The 17,705-nt window shown below is 39.8% G+C and overlaps 1 protein-coding gene across 1 annotated transcript in view; it reads right to left on the bottom strand.

Moving 5' to 3' along the window:
* The window catches only part of LOC131845366 (catenin alpha), a 91,963-nt gene that overhangs the window by 62,872 nt on the left and 11,386 nt on the right, over positions 1-17,705 (bottom strand). The window contains exons 4-15 of the mRNA XM_059194421.1: positions 16,750-16,916; positions 15,762-15,971; positions 14,332-14,452; positions 12,372-12,433; positions 10,916-11,034; positions 7,320-7,404; positions 6,759-6,874; positions 6,298-6,415; positions 4,526-4,618; positions 3,333-3,489; positions 1,613-1,718; positions 853-947 (exon numbers count right to left, since the gene is read on the bottom strand). Coding sequence (XP_059050404.1) covers positions 853-947; positions 1,613-1,718; positions 3,333-3,489; positions 4,526-4,618; positions 6,298-6,415; positions 6,759-6,874; positions 7,320-7,404; positions 10,916-11,034; positions 12,372-12,433; positions 14,332-14,452; positions 15,762-15,971; positions 16,750-16,916 — 1,449 coding nt within the window. The remainder of the gene's footprint in view (positions 1-852; positions 948-1,612; positions 1,719-3,332; positions 3,490-4,525; positions 4,619-6,297; positions 6,416-6,758; positions 6,875-7,319; positions 7,405-10,915; positions 11,035-12,371; positions 12,434-14,331; positions 14,453-15,761; positions 15,972-16,749; positions 16,917-17,705) is intronic.

Consider the following 17,705-nt stretch of genomic DNA (forward strand, 5'->3'; position numbering starts at 1 on the left):
TTTTTGAGTTGTTCATAACAAACGTGCAAAAAATCAAGTCTTGCAGTAATTTCAAATTCAAAATGACAAAAATGAGGTTGATAAGAGAGAGAGAGAAAGAGAGAGTTCCGTGAGAAACGTCCAGTTTACTATAAGTGTATATCAAATATGATTTCTGTGAAATCTGATCACCACCAACAAGTGCCATTGTGGTAAATAATCACTATAAAGTAACGCTGTAACTAATAAATACAGACATTGATAATGTAATAACTGTTTTATTAAACTCCTTTCCACTATCACAAAACATCTGTTAAATAATATTTACTGAGCAAAGCCTTACTCACTAAACGATTACTTGAATGACGAGCGTGCATGGCAATAGTTGTTCATGCACGGGATTTTCATTTAATGTTAGACATAGACACCTATATAAATATACATTGTAAATAAACTGGCTTTAAAAAAAAGTAATTCAATTGAGTTTCTTATTAAGTGTAGAGGGGAGACCCTACAAAAGACGATGCTCTCCCGGCACAGACATGCCCCACTCCGATCGATTCCCGTCCAATTCAAACGGGGATCGATATTACGACGGCCTGAGCCGAGGTTCGAACCCCTAGCGGTGCCCTCAGACTGGCGTCGTATCCATCAGGCGGGGGTTGTCCTTCAGCCGCTCCATAAGTCCTTCCTCTTGTTTGTAGTGCCATCTGCACTCGCCTCCTATAGTCCGGTGACGCTGTAAAGGCCAGCTGCGGCCAGCATTGGAGTAGTCCGAAAGCTATCCATACAAGTCGAGGATATTTGACATACATTCCTTAAAAAAAAAACTAATGTATGTATGACAATGTATGTAAACTAAACTGCACTAACCTTGATCTCTGAGCACGGTGACAGCTTCAAGCACTCGCTTCGTGTATATACAGGGCTCGTAGTTGTCCATCTCCTGTGTTACTACTGAACACACCCTGTATAATAAAAAAATTCACAACACTTTATTCATGTAGGTAGGGTGTAACTATACTCATTTACTGAGTTTTGTACTCTATTTTCGCAAACCATACTCTTTTGAAATCCTGTACTCTGAAAGTACTATTTGTATAATTTTATACACATTTGTATTTCTAAAAAAAATTGTTAGATTATTTTATTTCAATTTTAATTGGAAGTAAAATATATTGTTATTAATTACAATTTTCTCTTTGAAGAAATTTCGATGAGTAAATTTATATTTAAATGAATTCAAGTTCAAATTCAAAATATCTTTATTCATGTAGGTCTATTACAGACTCTTATGATATGTCAAATCTACCGTCAGTTCGGAGTGATTTCGAGATGAGAACTGACAAGAAACTCAGCTCGCATTCTTTTCAAATAAATGTTGTACATGTACAATAATACACAGTCATTAAAATTCTAATTTGGGAGAATAGAGTGGTCAGCGTGGTCAGTGTTACTTTTATTGAGATTTCTGTGATATAGATGTGATATGTGATGATGAGCTGGTGCTGTTGGTGATGGTGATAACGGTGCCGGTGATAATGGTGTTAGTGATGACGGCGCGGGTTATGAGTGATGATGACGCTGGTGGTGATGACGGTGTCAGTGACGATGATGAGAGTGGCAGTGTTACCTGTGTGCTCGTCCGCGAATGGCTGCTGCGGTCCTCTCGAGCGAGTCAGGGTCGGCCTCCTGCAGCGCCACCACGCACTTGTTCACGTCCTCCAGGATGTGGTTCTCTGTACATACACATTGCAATATTACAAAATATAACTAATCATTTGAGATTTCAACATGTTAATAAGGTTTTTAGTAGAACAATTATTAAGTGGCGATTTTAATCAAGTAGAATAAGAGACTCTTATATAACTTTAATAAAAACAAAGACAAAGTGAATTTTCGTAAGGTTTTAAGTACAATAAGGGACTTATATGACTTTACTGCATACAAAGTATATTTATATGACATGACAGCCTCGGTAGTCTAGTGGTTTAGCACATTGCTTTATTATCCGATGGTCGTGGGTTCGATTCCTCGCACGGTACAAACATTTGTATTCATGAGTATGATTGTTTGTATCGGTCTGGGTGTTTTCTATGTATAATATGTATTTATTTACAAAAAAAAATGTACCCATGTATATATCAGTTGTCTAGTACCCATAACACAAGCTCTGCTTAGCTTGGGACTAGATGGCGCTGTGTTAATTGTCCTGAGATATTATTATTATTATTATATATTACAGTATTATTATCACATATTTTCGTCATCACTGCCCTACAACGCTTTCTATTTCTATCCAAAGGTTAGCTGGTATAGAATACTATATGGCATTAAGCTCTCCTCTTGTACACTTTATAGTGCAATAAACAATTTAAAAAAAGTGAAATGATCAGAATAGAATAGAAAACAAAATTATATTTTAATTATAATCATAAGTATTTTGAATCGTCATGTAATATTTTTCGATTCTACCATTCATTCGGAAAGCAGAATAATCTTGAGAAGAATGCTTAAGAAACTTGTGTATTGGTCTTTTAATTAAATAAATATAGTGAGTCATTGTAAGTTGACTGCTGATATTTTGTGTGTATGTGTTTATGTGTGTGTGTGTGTGTTTATGTGTGTGTGTGTTTATGTGTGTGTGTGCGTGGTGAGTGCTTTTTTTTATTATGTTGTTTATGGAATGATGCACCCGTCTGCGATAACGGTTTACGCTGGCGGGGCACCAGTGAAGGATGATAAGATAAGCATGAGGTCAGGTCCGTTTGCCCATCGTGACAAATTCACCGAGGGAAAACCGAATGGAGGTCAACCTGACTAGGTACATTGCTAGCGATGGAGTAATTAGTTCAGATTAGTAACAACTTTTCTCCCCCTGTGGTACTGTCGACTGCCTCCGTGAGCAGCCTGACTGCCAGGTTCCAGGCCTGTGTGTGTGTGGTACTGACCGCTGACGGCGAGGAAGTCGTCGACTGCCTCCGTGAGCAGCCTGACTGCCAGGTCCCAGGCCTGTGTGTGTGGTACTGACCGCTGACGGCGAGGAAGTCGTCGACTGCCTCCGTGAGCAGCCTAACTGCTAGGTCTCAGGCCTGTGTGTGTGGTACTGACCGCTGACGGCGAGGAAGTCGTCGACTGCCTCCGTGAGCAGCCTGACTGCCAGGTCCCAGACCTGTGTGTGTGTGGTACTGACCGCTGACGGCGAGGAAGTCGTCGACTGCCTCCGTGAGCAGCCTGACTGCCAGGTCCCAGGCCTGTGTGTGTGGTACTGACCGCTGACGGCGAGGAAGTCGTCGACTGCCTCCGTGAGCAGCCTGACTGCCAGGTCCCAGACCTGTGTGTGTGGTACTGACCGCTGACGGCGAGGAAGTCGTCGATGGTGGTGATGTCGTCGACTGCCTCCGTGAGCAGCCTGACTGCCAGGTCCCAGGCTCGTGCGAAGGCCCCCGCATTGTCCTGCGCCACTCGCGAACGAGGTCGCGCCGCCAGCACCAGCGCCGCGTTGATCACCTGCGGCCACCACACTCGTCACACCCGTCACACTTGCCACGCTCGCCACAACATCGCTCTACTTACACCAATGCCCGGAGCATTGCTGTGAGTTGAGCGATGTGTACACCACAACTCCACCTCCAGAAGCAGTATCATATCAGTGATATACCACAACGCTCACACCCGCCACGCTCGGCACAAATGGCTCTCCTGTTGTTTGTGGTCGTTGAAGAAGTTCAACAACAACTGAATTCTACTTCAGCAACATGACTATATATTTAAAACCACGTTGGTGGCAAACAGTAATACGGCTCGTGATGGTAAACGGATACCATAGCCTATGAACGTCTGAAAGATCAGGGTTGTCACGCGTTACCGACTTTTAGAAACTTTAATATATCCTTCTTGATAAACCCCAAAAAAAATATGTGAACATCCCTTATCATTCATCATTTCATCAACAACATCACTTAGGAGTATGAAAAATAGATAGTAGCCGATTCTCAGACCTACTGAATATAAAATTTCATAAAAATCTGTCAAGCCGGAGTTTCGGAGGAGTATGGTAACTAACATTGTGACACGAGAATTCTTTATATAAAACTCGCTCCGACTTCGCACGATTGTACATGTATTATATATATAAACAATCCTCTTGAATCACTCTATCTATTAAAATAAACCGCTTCAAAATCCGTTGCGTAGTTTTAAAGATTTAAGCATACATAGGTACAGACAGATAGCGACAGCGACTTTGTTTTATACTATGCAACGATATATTCTATCCCTATAACATTTTCTAGGTTTGCTGGAAGAAATCTCTTTTTATAGAGAGCTCAATGAGATCAGTCCACTCTTGATGTGTTGACCCGGGCCAGACTCATCGGAAAGTGGCCAATTTAAACCAGCTTGGCGGACTGGCTTCCGGAGAGAGGCAAGGACCCGGGAGAGAGGGAGAAATAATCTCACCCTTGTACATTACATTCATTGTATATAATTTCATTACTATATGTGTGTACAATAATAATAAAGAATGGTGACAATATTGCCTCACCTGTGGGCAGAGTGCTTCAATTTGCCCGGCAGCGTGGCGAACCATCTTAACACCGTCCTCGTTGTTGGACATTGAACACACCAAATTGGCCACCTGCGGATGAACGGACAATTTTAGATATATATATTGTTGGCGAGAAGATTAAGTGTAGAGGGGAGAGACTATAAAAGACGATGCTCTCCCGGCACAGACATGCCCCACTCCGATCGATCCCCCGTCCAATTCAAACGGGGATCGATATTACAACGGCCTGAGCCGAGGTTCGAACCCCTAGTGGTGCGCTCAGACTGGCGTCGTATCCGTCAGGCGGGATTTGTCCTTCAGCCGCTTCATAAGTCCTTTGGTTTGTGCCATCTGCACTCGCCACCTATCGTCCGGTGAAGCTGTAAAGGCCAGCTGCGGCCAACAGCATTAGAGTAGTCCGAAAAAGAGGCAGAGATACATTCTGGTTTTGTAATTTAGACTACTAAGTCGATACTCTATTGGTTATAATATTTCTAAGTTCATAGTGTTCTTCAGTTAATAATAAGCCATAAACCTTCCACTTGAACCACTCTATATCCTCTTATTAATTGTTTAACCAGTTGGTTATTTTCAATATTTTTTTCTATTTGAGTATTTAATTGAATTAGTCCTAATTTGTGGTTTGTATTCACACACTTAAACTTAAAAATGTAGAGTAATAATAAAATTATTTGAAAGAGCAACACGCAAGTTTCTTGCTCGTTCTTCTTGTGATGAGACAGCTTTCCGAATGAGCGGTAGATTAAAAAAATGTAATGACTATTCAAAAGTGCTTCAATGTAAGTTTATTTGAATAAATGATTTTCTATTTCTATCTATTGCTGGAAACTGCATTAAAATCTGTGACGAGATGTAAAAGATATAAGCGAATATGTATTTTAGCGGCGAAGACTTTGTTTTCATATATGAAAAGATAATAAGTTAATTTTATATCAAATCAAAAATTTATTCATGTAGGACATTTTAGCCGCTTATGAACATCAATTTTTTGTATTAATATTTGTTCCCTACCGTCCAGTTCAGTATACAGATTCAATTGAGAAGAACTGGTAAGAAACTCAACTGAATATCTTTTTGAAAAAAATAATCAAAATATCTTTATTCATGTAGGTCTATTACACTCTTGTGATATGTCAAATCTACCGCCAGTTCGAGATGAGAAGAACTGACAAGAAACTCAGCTCGTATTTTTTTCAAATAAATGTTGTACATGATTACTGTACACGACGGAATCAATTAGAAAATAAGTTTTAGCTGTAATTAGTATAATAAGTCATCCTCAAGAAAATATATAACATAGTGTTTTTATTGCCCTAGATATAAGTAATTAGTATAAGCAGAGTTTGTATATAAGTAAGATCATTTTTGTTAATAATAATAAATCACGCGCAACGTACAGTTGCAGTAGGGAAGGCCACCCGTCGGGCGTCTATATAAAGAGCGCGGTCGGCATTCACTGGCGAGACAGCGACCCGATAGGTGCCTTCCTACTAAGTGCAAACAACCGAGCATTTTTACTTCGCCGTCCGACCATACGACCAGGGATCCTATAGTACATAGTTCTGTCACCATCAATTACAATAATACAGATTCATTTTAAAATTCATACTTGGTAGACTAGAGTGACCACGAGCATATGCTATTGCAAATCAAATAGTCTTAAGTGTTCATTACCCGAACAGACCAGTCCGGACAAGCAGCTTTTTTAAAACCACTTTATCTACAGTGTACTCTATAATGACACTCACCTCGACCAGCTTGTTGGCGTGTTCTGTGAACACGATGGCGTATTCTTCTACTTCTTTCTCGTTTCCGTTGCGAGCTGCTTCCATCAGCACCAGGAGTGGCACGTTGGTCTCCAGGAAACTGGAAAATATATATTCATTATGTACCACTGTGTGCTTTTGAGTTTGTGTGTTTTCTTCTGATAGATAAAACAAGTTGTTATGACTATTCAAAAGTGCTTAAATTAAGTTTATTTGAATAAATGATTTTCTATTCTATTCTGAGTTTGTGTGTGTTTGTGCATGTTTGCTTGTGCTTGAGTGTTTGTGTACATTTACTTGTGATTGAGTGTTTGTTTCTGTGTTTGAGTGTTTTTTCTGTGTTTGTTGACTTGCTTCTGGGTATAAGTGTGTTTGCTTGTGTTTGTTGAACTGCTTCTGGGTTTATGTGTGTTTGCTTTTGTGTGTATTTGTGTGTCTGTCACCTGTCGGACACGTGGTCCACGACCGCCTTCCGCAGCTGTCGCCGCAGGTCCCTGGTCTTCCTGCACATGTTCTCGATGGCTCGCTCCAGTCCCTCTGACTGCTCGGCTCGCCCCGCCTGCATGTTACCATCATTACCGTCAGTCTTACCACCACACAAAACTCTATACATATAAATAAAATTGGAGTGTCTGTTTGTAATATTGTAATAACCCTTTTTTACTACATGCATATGATTATAAATACGGTACATATACCAAAATATTTTTTTTTAGAATTTCTTGTCTGTCTGCTTGTTCCGGCTAATCTATGAAATGGCTAGATCGATTTTGACGAGACTTTTATTGGCAGGTAGCTGATGTAATAAGGAGTAACTTGGGCTACTTTTATTTTAGAAAAATAAACTTAAATTCCACGCGGACGTAGTAGCGGGTGTAACGTAGTAGTAATAAATAAATAGAAAGTTTCAAGAAAAACGTATGCGGAAAGACCGCCATACATCTAGATCATCACAATAAAAAAAAATTGTTATGGGTGTTCCCCATCGCCGGAGTTACACTTACGTTGGTCATGTACTCGTGCAGTAGATCCTGCAGCGCTTGTCGTACGGCGTTGCACTCCGCCACGATACGCTCCCGGCGCTCGTCTCTGTAACAAACCATAAAATAAACAGGCAACCGAGCTTCGCTATTTTTTTTTTAAATGGCATACTTATTAGAAAAGTAGATCTTACTAATATTATAAACACGAATGTTTCTGAGTATGAATGGATGTTTGTTAGTCTTTCACGCAAAAACTACTGAATGGAATTTAATGAAACTTTACAGTAATATAGCTTATACATCAGAATAACATAGAGGCTATAAATTTGAGGTGAGTGATACCGCGGTCACAGCTAGTATAATATTGTAGTATATATAGTTATTCAAAATCTACCCTGTATCATCGTAAGCACAGATATTATATTATATTGGAGTCCGTTAGTTTTCTGTTCCCGCGCGTTTCCTTCCCCTCCCTAACTAGTAACAAACGGACTGTACAGCGGCCTTGACGCGCGCGCGCATTTGTTATGAATTGAAATAAATTAGAACTGGGTTAAACCTACTGTGAAACTGGAAAGCTAGCGAAGATATCTTCGAGACCCTGAAGCCCAAGAAATCCGCAGAACCATACAGGTACGCCAGACACACTAAATCCCCCTATATATTCCCTAACATTTTGGTAGCAGAGTAGTTTCCCAAACAATAGTCTTTGGCATAATTAATATTGTTCATAACGTACTCTGTGCAGTTGACAGAGCCTGATTGTAAAAATGGCGGGAACGGCCAATTAAATGTGAAGCGTTAAATTAACATTTTATTTTGTTAATTGCCAGATAGTGTTTTAATTAAGATACATGTAAAAAATACACTTTGCTCTAAATCTTATTATAAAATAAACGACTACTTAAATGACCACAATGTGTGGACTTAATTACAATTTTAACTTTTGTTATGAGGCATATAATTTTCCCATTGACATGGATAATGTAATAACATTAAAGAAACTTATTATAAATTTTATAATGACTTATTGTAATTTAAATAATGTAAATTTAATATTGTAATGGGTGAATACTGTGATCGGTACAGTTTATGCTGTAAATAATATAAATGACGTAGTGGAGTAACTTGAAACAGTCATGCTCGCTATAAAGTTCAAACTTGTGGCGGCGTGGTGGGCCGGGTCGATGTGCTCCCTCTAATATGGTTGAGTACAATGATGGCTGGCTCATACGTCATACTCGTGAACGGGTGCTGCTTGTGGGGACCGGTCTGTTCAGGTTGTGAACACTGATTAAATTTTTTGTTCTTTGCGATTGCATATGCTGGTGGTCACTCTATTCTCCCAATTTTGAATTTTAATGACTGTGTATTATTATAAACATGTTCCACTATTACTTGAAAAAAATACGAGCTGAGTTTCTTGTCAGTTCTTCTCATCTCGAAATCATTCCGAATTGACGGTAGATTTGACATATCATAAGAGTCTGTACTAGACTTTCATTCTCATTCATTCATTCTTCAGTTTGTAATGGACATTTTAGCCACTTATGAACATCAAATTTTTACATTCTAATTTTATTTTTTTCCCTACCGTGCAGTTCGGTATATAAATCCAGTTGAGAAGAACTGGCAAGAAACTCAATTGAATTACTTTTTTTTTAAAACCAGTTTATTTACAATGTATACTTATATAGGTGTCTATGTTTAACATTAAATGAAAATCCCGTGCATGAACAACTATTGCCATGCACGCTCGTCATTCAAGTAATCGTTTAGTGAGTAATAGGCTTTGCTCAGTAAACATGATTCCAATTCCAGTATATCCTTTGGCATCTTATTGTAAATTTTTATACCTGTTCCTATAAGATCTATTGACTTTTTCTAAACGATACTTGGGGACAGCAAGTTTGTCTTTAAATCTAGTATTAATATTATGAACATTGCTGTTAGTTTAAATTTAATCTATAATCTCAGGACAATTCACACAGCGCCATCTAGACCCAAGTTAAGATAGCTGGTTCAATTTTTTATTATGGATACTAGATAACTGATACAAATACATAGATATATTTTCTTTTCACAAATAAATACATATTATACATAGAAAACACCCAGACGGATACAAACAATCATACTCATGAATACAAATGTTTGTACCGTGCGAGAAACTGAACCAGCCACCACCGGCAGTACAGCAGTGGGCTAAATGAAATGAAATAAATATTTGTTAGGGAAAATATGTGGAAACGTCTGTCTCGTACCTGTATGGTTCTGCGGATTTCTTGGGCTTCAGGGTCTCGAAGATATCTTCGTTAGCTTTCCAGTTTCACAGTAGGTTTCACTCAGTTCTAATTTATTTTAATTCACAACGAATGCGCGCGCGCGTCATGGCCGCCATACGGTCAGTTCAGTATTAGGTAAGGGAGGGGAAGTAACTGCGCGGGAACAGAAAACTAACGGACTCTAATATAATAATCCGTGCTTACGATTGTACAGGGTAGATTTTGAACAATATTTATTGCTTAAAATGTAATACATATGTGGTTTTTAAGGTCTTTAGAATTAGTTTCACACATTTTGTCCTTTCGGACATGTAACAGACAAAACAGATGTCAATGTTGGTTATTCTTAGTTAGTTTATATTAAGTACGTACATTATTTATAATATGAATATGTCAATTTCGTATTAATGAAATATTTCAGCCTAAATATTCAGCCTCGGTGATCTAGTGGTTTAGCACACCGCTTTACTATCCGATGGTCGCTGGTTCGATTCCTCGCCCGGTACAAACATTTGTATTCATGAGTGATTGTTTGTATCGGTCTGAGTGTTTTCTATATATAATATGTATTTATTAAAAAAAAATGTATCCATGTATTTATATCAGTTGTGTAGTACCCATAACACAAGTTCTGCTTACCTTGGGACTAGATGGTATTGTGTGATTTTTTTTTCTTTTTTCAGGACAATTCACACAGCGCCATCTAGTCCCAATTTAAGCTATCTAAAGCTTGTGTTACGGGTACTAGATAACTGATACAAGTACATAGATATTTTATTTTCGTAAATACTATTTATGAAACGAATTGTTCTGAGATATTATTTATTTATTTATAAAGAAAGAAAGAAAGAATTTTATTCAGTGCAATGTAAAAAATACAATATAAACAACAAATATATAAAATTTATAAATATATTATTTATAAATTCTACCTGTCAATGTGTTTAATTAAGTAAGTGCTAATTTAAAACATTGACATGTACTAAACCGCTAGACAAAGCACCGCGCGACAAATCGAACCGGCAACCATCGTACAAAAGCGCTACACCGAGGCCGTCCACACTCCACACGTATGTTCAAATATATTGTTAGCGTTGAAGTGAAAAACAGTTGTGGTTGAAAATATACTATTTAATTGTAAGAGCACACATTACAAAGCACTTGTTGCGGTAATGGCTACACTGCAACGTTGGTGTTGCCATGTATAAAAAGTTTCCATATTTATTGCTATAAAAAGTTACATTTATTGTTGACTTAAACAATTACATAAAAATGAACTTGTATTTATAACAAAATTTTCGAAGCCGGTTACAAATAAAAAAAAAATAATACCTGGTACAAGAACTGTCGGCCATGAGTGCTGCGCCAGAAATGATGGATTCGAGCCGCTCCTCCAACGACGGCCGCGTACGCAACTCAGAATAAGCCAATGGCTCCATAACCATTCTCTCCTGTGGGGAACAGATATTGGTCCATATATATCCTTACTACAATGCGAAAGTAACTCTTGTCTGTCTTTCTGTCGCGCTTTCACGCCAAAATACTGAACCGATTTAAATGAAATTTGGTACACAAATAGTCTAGACCCTGATAAAGGACATAGGCTACTTTTTAATGCGAAAAAAGGGTTGTAAAGGGTTGAAAGGGGGGATGAAAGATGTTTGTACTATCCTTTTGTTCTTTTGTAAATAAAATAAATATTTTGTACTCATGTAAAGGATCTTGTTTTTTCCTAGCTCAAAATGACAAGTTTAGTTAGTGTTCTGTGTTCTTTTTTAAAAGTTATATAATATAGTAAAATGAGGTTGCATACATTTATAAGTAATACCTAACGTCTTAGACAAAAGATGAAATCATTTTTGAATAAAAAATTATTTTCTATTCTATTCTATGTCTATATATATCCTTACTAGAATCCTTACAAAAAAATAGATCTAAATATAAAATAAAATAACAATGTGAAAACTTACCTGTAGTGACTTTTAAAATTTAAAACTTTGACAATTCGTAATATTAACTTTTTCGAAGGTACCCTCAGCTTCCTTTTTTTTAATAATTGAATGATTGACTGTCTTTTAAAAATAATAACCTACAATTAAAATACCAAGTATGTGTGCAGAAAAAAAATATTTTTGTCTGTACTCAATTGATTGAATGATTGATTTTAGAAATATGAAAGCGTAGCGGTTATTGTATTGATTGCCGCATGCATTCTTATGTAAAATGTGAATACTATAACTATCAGATGGCAATTGTGAGTAGCTTTGACGTGGTCTAGTGTTTTGAGTAGTCATGCTCACTAAAATGTCCAGACTTGTGGCGGCGTGGTGGGCCGGGTCATTGGGCTCCCTAAAATATGGTCGAGCGCAGTGATGGCTGGCTCATCCGTCATACTCGTGAACGGGTGCTGCTTGTAGGGACTGGTCTGCTCTAATCACTATGACTGATTTCCTCTTATTAATTGTTTAACCAGTTGGTTATGTATTCAATATTTTTTCTTTTTGAGTATTTAATTGAATTAGTGCTAATTGGTGGTTTGTATTCACACACTTAAACTTAAAAATGTAAAGTAATAATAAAATTATTTAAAAGAGCAACACGCAAGTTTCTTGCTCGTTCTTCTTGTGATGAGACAGCTTTCCGAACGAGCGGTAGATTAAAAAATGTAATCACTATTCAAAAGTGCTTCAATGTAAGTTTATTTGAATAAATGATTTTCTATTCTATTTTTATTCTTAATTAAGTACAGCAACCGTTAATGGGTTAAGAAACAAGAGCATATACTCACATCGAAGTCATCAAGTGCTTGCGCCAGTTCACCCGGACCTTCCGCCTGGGGTCTCGCTCCACCTGTACATTGAGACTTAGTATATTGTACCATACCAGGGACTACTAGCTTGGGGTTGGGGGATGGAGGCAAGGAGTATCGTGGGGTTTTTGGAGTAGGAGTCTCACAGTACCCGTCCGTTCCACCCCTGAGACGGGCGGGATTTTCCTCACGTAAACAAAAGATGGGGAAAGGCGGTTGGAGCACCCCTACCCTAGGGGTGGTGTTTGTTGGGGTTGAAGGAAGAGCATCGTCAGCAGACTAATAATATATTTTATACCCATTCCCATAAAAGATTTATTGACTTTTCTAAAAGATACTTGGGGACAGCAAGTTTGTCTTTAAATCTAGTATTAATACTATAAAGTAGGAACAATAAAAATAAGAAGAAAGTAGGTGGTATGTAATGAACATAAATATATATTTTCCAGTTTCCTGGAGACCAACGTGCCGCTCCTGGTGCTGATGGAAGCAGCTTGCACGGAAATGAGAAAGAAGTAGAAGAATACGCCATCGTGTTCACAGAACACGCCAACAAGCTGGTCGAGGTGAGTGTCATTATAGAGTACACTGTAGATAAAGTGGTTTTAAAAAAGCTGCTTGTCCGGACTGGTCTGTTCGGGTAATGAACACTTAAGACTATTTGATTTGCAATAGCATATGCTCGTGGTCACTCTAGTCTACCAAGTTTGAATTTAAAAATGAATCTGTATTATTGTAAACATGTACAACATTTATTTGAAAAGAATACGAGCTGAGTTTCTTGTCAGTTCTCATCTCGAAATCATTCCGAACTAACGGTAGATTTGACATATCATAAGAGTCTGTAATAGACCTACATGAATAAAGATATTTTGATTTGAATTTTATTGAACTATTTATTGTTAGTACAATAACTTGCTTGTACTACACACTATCACGCGCAAGTCTTCATGAATAGTACTGATGAGAAATCACAAAAAAGAGGGTAATTATTCTTGGTGTTTTTCACATAAATTACGACAAAATGTATGGCACTAAAACTGTTAGAATAACAGTATATGATCCTATATTCTAATGAAGTTATCTGTGAATGGGTATGTTTGGGGCGATCTGCGGTAGTGTCGGGCCGACAGGATTTTTTTTTTATAACACAGGGGACAAACGAGCATGCGGCTCACCTGATGGTAAGTGATTACCGCGGCCCATGAGCACCCGCAACACCAGCGGAATTGCAAGTACGTTGTCGGCCTTTTAAAAAGGAATAAGCTCTTTTCTTGAAGGTTTCAATATCGTATCGGTTCGGAAATACCATTGCTGGAAGGTGATTCCACAATGTGGTTGTGCGTGGCAAAAAAATCTAGAAAACTGCAGTGTGGAGGACCGCCATTCACCCAGATGATCAGGATGGTGTTTCAGTTTCTGGCGGGTGGTACGGTGGTGAAACTCAGCAGCTGGTATTAATCCGAACAATTCCTCAGAACACTCCCCGTGATGTATGCGGTAGAAAATGCACAGAGATGCAATATCACGCCGCAAAGCCAATGGGTCGAGTCTGTCACTTAGACGTTGATTACCAATGATTCTGGCTGCTCGGTTCTGAATGCGGTCAAATGGAAGTAGCTGGTATTGTGGTGTTCCGGCCCAGAGATGAGAACAGTATTCCATGTGCGGCCGGATCTGCGCCTTGTATAATTGCAAGCGATGGGCCGCCGTGAAATACTGTCCCACTCTACTGAGCACACCAAGCTTTTTTGAGGCTATTTTAGCCTCGTCCTCCAAATGACCGCAAAACTGAACGTCACTGGATATATCAACGCCAAGGACCTCGAGATTTGGCTTCACATCAAGGAGAGTGTCTTGAAACTGAGGAGATACGATAAATGGATTCTTTTTAGCGATACCGTGCGGTGTTACCACCGCGGCGGTAGGTGGTGGTCACCGTTGGGTAGCGGACGGCCCTGTGCGACGCTGGAGATGGTGTCGACGGCGCCGCAGACTGCTCGCAGCACGAAGTCACGGTTGGCCTTCGCAGCCGCCAGCTCCGGGTGACGCACGTACACCTACCACAGGCGACTACATTACTCATCATCATTAGCAGCATCATCATCGCCACCGCCTTCGTTATCACCACGTACACCTACCACAGGCGACTACATTACTCATCATCATTAGCATCATCATCATCGCCACCGCCTTCGTTATCACCACGTACACCTACACAGGCGACTACATTACTCATCATCATTAGCATCATCATCATCGCCACCGCCTTCGTTATCACCACGTACACCTACCACAGGCGACTACATTACTCATCATCATTAGCATCATCATCATCGCCACCGCCTTCGTTATCACCACGTACACCTACCACAGGCGACTACATTACTCATCATCATTAGCAGCATCATCATCGCCACCGCCTTCGTCATCACCACCATCGTCGACACAATCGTTAGCATCATCGACAAAGTCAGTAGTGATGTACCCATTACTAAATTTATCGATGATGGTACTTAACTTTTAAAATGTTGCGAAAAATATTTATTCTATTCTATTTTTTTATGATCTAAGTTCAACACCAACTAGTATTAATTAATTAATATATAAAATTCTCGTGACACAGTTTTCGTTCCCATACTCCTCCGAAACGGCTTGACCGATTCTCATGAAGTTTTGTGAGCGTATTGAGTAGGTCTGAGAATCGGCCAACAACTATTTTTCATCCCCCTAAACGTTAGGGGTAGTCCACCCCTACATTTTTATTATATTTTAAGGCAAAACAACGTTTGACGGGACAGCTAGTGTATGTATATATTTATTTATATTATTATTAAAAATTGTTATTATCATCACACAGTATAAAACAAAATCGCCGTCGCTGTTTTTCCGTCCCTATGTATGCTTAAATCTTTAAAACTAAGCAACGGATTCTGAAGTGGTTTTTTAAGAAAGAAAAAGAAAAGAAAGGTTTATATATATAATTTATGTACACTCGGGCGAAGCCGAGGCGAGTAGTAATTTATATACTAAAATTACCGTTAAATAAATTCAAAACATCTGTTCAATCATATTTACTGAGCAAAGCCTATTACTCACTAAACGATTACTTGAATGACGAGCGTGCATGGCAATAGTTGTTCATGCACGGGGTTTTCATTTAATGTTAGACATAGACACCTAAATATATAATGTAAATGAACTGGCTTTAAAAAAATCAGTTGAGTTTCTTGCCAGTTCTTCTCAATTGCATCCACATACTGAACTGGACGGTAGGGAAAAATATTTAATACAAAAAAAAATACTTTCATAAGCGGCTGAAATGTCCTACATGATTTTTGATTTAATTTCATTTGAAGTCATCTATACCTTGGAAGCTGTGAGCAGCATAGTGGAATGTTTCTTGAGGACTGCTCTGGCTGCTGCCAGTTCATCCTTCATGCGGGGCTCCTTCAGCTCCTGCTGACGTTTGGCAGCCTGCGCCGCCAGCTCATTGGCTGACCTTCCAAACTGACGAGCTGACTCCACTAGTTCAGATTGGGATGATGCTGATTTCAGCTTATCTAGGTCTGTTTCTACCTGCAATTCAATTATAACGGTCAGATATGTTAATTCTTTTTCTAGAATATTCACGGCCTTGGTGATCTAGCGGTTAAAAACACTGTTTTACATTCGATGGTCGAGGGTTCGATTCCTCACTCGTTGCAAATATTTGTATTCACGAGTATGATTACTTGTATCGGTTTGGGTGTTAGTAGTAAAACTCTTATTTTTTTATATACATGGTTAAACGACGTTTGCCGGGTGTGAGAGTGTAAAGACAATGTGATAGGATTTTGTTTATACATATAATTTGAAGTATATGTGATGTGGTGTGGAGTGTAGTGGTGTAGTGTGGTGTGGTGTGTAGTGTAGTAGTGTGGTGTGTTGTGTTGTGGTGTGGTGTGGTGTGTAGTGGTGTGGTGCGGTGCGGTGTGGTGTGGTGTGGTATGTAGTGGTGTGGTGTGGTGTGGTGCGGTGTAGTGTGGTGTGGTGTGGTATGTAGTGGTGTGGTGTGGTGTGGTGTGGTATGTAGTGGTGTGGTGTGGTGTGGTGCGGTGTAGTGTGGTGTGGTGTGGTATGTAGTGGTGTGGTGTGGTGTGGTGTGGTATGTAGTGGTGTGGTGTGGTGTGGTGCGGTGTAGTGTGGTGTGGTGTGGTATGTAGTGGTGTGGTGTGGTGTGGTATGTAGTGGTGTGGTGTGGTGTGGTGCGGTGTAGTGTGGTGTGGTGTGGTATGTAGTGGTGTGGTGTGGTGTGGTGTAGTGTGGTGTGGTGTGGTGTGTAGTGGTGTGGAGTGTTGTGGTGTAGTGTAGTGACCGTGCGCAGCTTGGAGAGCAGCAGGTGCACGTCCACCATGTCGGCCAGGATGAGCAGCCGAGTGACGGCCGACAGCAGCGCGCGCGCCGCCCGCACCATGCCGGACCGCACGGCCGACGCGCACGGCTCCTCGGAGAACTCGCGAGCGGCCAGGCTCATTGCCGCGCCTTCAAAAGATTAAAAAAAAATAATCGGCCATCTGGATATAAAATAATATTAATGGTACATTCAGCCGTTAATATTGTAACATATTACTAACGACAAATTGATCCCGCATTTCACATATGCAGTGCACAGCTCTATAGAAAAGTGCTGAAGAGCAAAGTTTACACGCGCCGAGGTAGCAGATTGTTCGTAATGTGGACTATCGTCCTCCTTGCCAGCAATGTATGTACCATGTCAGGTTGAGCTCCATGCGGTTCGCCCTGGAAACCATCGTGATATATTCTTGGTGAATTTGTCACGATTGGCTAAGTGACCTGACCTCATGCTCATCTTATCATCCTCCACTGGTGCCTCGCCAGCGTATACCGTTAGCACAGGCTAGTGCACCATTCCTACAAGTCATAAAAAAATCATCAACCTTCCTGACTTTCTCCACTGTGGACTGATGATCTCGTTGCTAGCAATGTACCATGTCAGGTTGCCCTCCAAGTGGTCCCCTTCTGGGTAACATCCTTAGATTGTCACAACCTGCTAATAGACCTGACATCATACTCATCTTATCATCCTCCACTGGTGCCTCGCCAGCGTATACCGTTAGCACAGGCTAGTACACCATTCCTACAAGTCATAAAAAACTCATCAACCTTCCTGACTTTCTCCACTGTGGACTGATGATCTCGTTGCTAGCAATGTACCATATCAGGTTGCCCTCCAAGTGGTCCCCTTTGGAAAACATCCTTAGATTGTCACAACCTGCTAATAGACCTAACATCATGCTCATCCTATAATCC

Source organism: Achroia grisella, unplaced genomic scaffold (genome assembly GCF_030625045.1).
Source record: "Achroia grisella isolate CSIRO2021 unplaced genomic scaffold, CSIRO_AGI_Agris_v1 utg461, whole genome shotgun sequence".
Classification (NCBI taxonomy): domain Eukaryota; kingdom Metazoa; phylum Arthropoda; class Insecta; order Lepidoptera; family Pyralidae; genus Achroia; species Achroia grisella.